The sequence below is a fragment of the Morone saxatilis genome, unplaced genomic scaffold (assembly GCF_004916995.1).
Source record: "Morone saxatilis isolate NCDOM2014 unplaced genomic scaffold, NCSU_SB_2.0 Contig17, whole genome shotgun sequence".
In the NCBI taxonomy this organism is placed as follows: Eukaryota; Metazoa; Chordata; class Actinopteri; family Moronidae; genus Morone; species Morone saxatilis.
The window spans coordinates 2,438,513-2,441,539 of NW_023339729.1; the positions used below are offsets into that span (position 1 = coordinate 2,438,513).

Here is a 3,027-nt window from a genome sequence, read left to right on the forward strand (position 1 = left end):
CCTGTACTTGTATAGTGTCTTTCTAGTCTTCCGACCACTCAAAGCGCTTTTACACTACATGCCACATTCGCCCATTCACACAGCAAAAGCACATCAAACAGAAACTACCTCATTCATTCATACACATTAGCAAACCGATGAGCCGGGGATCAAACCAACAACCTTCCGATTAGGGGATGACCCACTCTGCCTCTGCACCACAGCTGCTGTAGAAATGAGAAGAAACACAGATTTTTGAGTGGAGGGAGGCTTTATTCTATTAAACATTTCAGCCACTGATAGTGTTTTCTTTGTTTGTGCTGGCTAATGTCTGCAGGCCACAAATTGAATGGAATATGATTTTTAAAGAATTTTGTTTTGTGCTTTTCTGTGAAGTATTGAAAACCACCCGCCTGCTAACATTGTCCTTAATCTCTAATGCTTCTGTCATCTTCAGATCATGCTGCTAACTGATCCAGAGGTGGAGAGCAGTCTACTGATCAGCTCTGATGAGGGAGCTACCTACCAGAAGTACCGGCTGAACTTTTACATCCTCAGCCTACTGTTCCACCCCGAGCAGGAGGACTGGATTCTGGCCTACAGTCACGACCAAAAGGTTAGAGAACGGGCAAGGCTAGTTTAGCAGTCGCTTGTTCAAAGGTATCAAAAGAAGCTGAGTGTTAAGTCGGATAACAACAGTCTGGGGTTGCAGTGCCTCCGAGCATAAATGTGAGATCCTGTTACACAAGAGTTTGGCTCAAAGCACACAGAGTTCATGATGTTCATTTGGAAGAGAGGTGGATAAGCATGGATTCAGGTAGTTAGAGATGAACTGATACGGAGGCCCATTCTCACCAGTTAAAGAAGAGAAAGGATGAAAGGTTTAGACTTTTTAACTCAAAATCCAGACATAATAAATACAAAGTTTGACTTTCTACATTGGAATAAGATTTTGTACTTCAAAATGACAACATAATATGTCAAAAGTTTGACGTCAACGTTCATGTCTTGATTTTACTTTTGAGACACCAAGCCAAAACTTGACTTTTTTATATATATAATTTTTTTTATTAAGTTATTTTTTGGGCCTTTTATTGCCTTTATTTGATAGTGACAGCTGAAGATAGACAGGAAAGATGGGTAGAGATAGAGGGGATGACATGCAGCAAAGGGCCGCAGGTTGGATTCTAACCCTGGGCCGCTGCAGCAACCCAAAACTTGACTTTTAACTCAAAGTCATACTTGGAGACAGTCAGTATTGTATTGAAATTAGTATTACTAAAGTAAAAGTCAAAATTGTATTACTTTTGTCTAAGTCATTTTAGAGAAAGATATTTGAAAAGAACATTAATATTAATATAAACATTAAGCTGGACCAGTGGTTCCCAAAGTGGGTCTCGCCAAAATTTCACAGGTGGTTGCGAGGCCTTCTTGATTTTAAGGGGTGTAAACTTAAAATATTCACAGTAGGCCTGTATCTTAGTCTTTGATTAATTTCTGTGAAAAAAATGATTACTCCGAATGGCCCAGTTCACGCTTGAGGCCTTGAGCGATGGTAGATAGCAACACAGCTCTTTGGGAGGTGATTTCTTTGCTTTTTTGCAATTAAACTAGTCATCCCTTTAAACCTCTAAGCTTAAAGTTAAAAAGTCACCTGGTTTGGATGTATCTCAACGTGATTACAATGAACAAAACAACATTACATTACAAATGAAGAAATCCATACATCATACAAAGGAAGCTGGATTAGCATAATAAGCACTTTTTAACTTTTCATTTTAACTAATTTTAACATCATTCTAATCTTGACCAAATTCTGTCCACCGCAGTATTTCAAAGAGTTGCCTGGTTAGATTTGTAATCTTTTGACTTATTCTTTGATCAGATAATTGCTTATTTAAATCTAGATTTTTCAAATGATGGACATTTTTCTTGAGTCAGAGTTATTGTACAGCTGCTTGTGTTTACCATTTGAGAACTTTTGATTCTTTTATCATATGAAGAAAAGGGGTTTGAAGCCTTTAAATCATAGAAAAACCCATTTTATATTTCTCATAGTAAGGTATCAAAAAAAGTTAATTTTAGTATCGTTACTGACATTCTTCAAACGAAGCCGTATTAGTGCTCAGTCAAACGTCTTACCGTAAACTACACCTTCAGAATTACTAGGGCTTAGAGACGCACTGCAAAAGATTTTCGAATATAGGAGGCAAAGTGTGGACAAAAAATAATTATATGAGTGAGTGAGACAGAGAGGGAGAGAAAGAAAAGAGCGAGGTCAAATTTATAGGCATTTTAAAATAACCGTTTGCATTAATAACATGCTTTTCTTGCAGCTTAGCCCATTTGGGTTTAATGTTTCAGTTGTGATGAATAATGAAGGCATTCTCCTTTGCTGAGGAGACATGTGGATGTACGTGTGTGTGTGTGTGAGCATGCCTCTCTCTCTGAGTCCCTTCTGGAACGAACATCACACTTTCGCTGTGCAGCAAGAATAATCCTTAATATACACACACACACCTACACACACACCTTTAGCACATAGTCCTACAATTAATTTGCTGTGTGATGATTCTGAGATGTCTGAAACCCATAAACACCATCATTTTTAATTCATTTTCAAGTTGTGTTTTAAGCCATTTTTCATTTCAGTTTACCTGCTTTAGGATTCTGCTGTGTCTCCAACTTACTGGCTATAAATGACACTGACTGAATGCAGTGCATGAATAAATGTAAATAAGGGTCTGGATAATCGTAAACCAATGATCTGATGGTGTTAATGGGTTTAAGACATCAGTCATCACACAGTTTCTCCTGAATTTCATGTGCATTATTAAAAGAATCATAATAATTTTAAATTGCACTTTGGATCAAGTCACCAATTGGTTTGTGGAATACCGTTTTGAAGCTTTGAGTTTGGCGTTTTTGGACGGAGCCAGCACGAGCCAGTGGAGGTGACATACACCTGTGCAGTTTCAACTCGTTCATAGCAGGAAACAATGGCGGCTCGCCTGGTCACACACAATCTCGTATTACAGATGATCACAA

The 3,027-nt window shown here is 38.1% G+C and overlaps 1 protein-coding gene across 1 annotated transcript in view; it reads left to right on the forward strand.

Annotated features, from left to right (window-relative positions):
- Positions 1–3,027, forward strand: part of LOC118326515 (VPS10 domain-containing receptor SorCS1) — a gene marked incomplete in the record, with an annotated part of 146,103 nt that overhangs the window by 97,902 nt on the left and 45,174 nt on the right. The window contains 1 exon segment of the mRNA XM_035659526.1: positions 437–595. Coding sequence (XP_035515419.1) covers positions 437–595 — 159 coding nt within the window.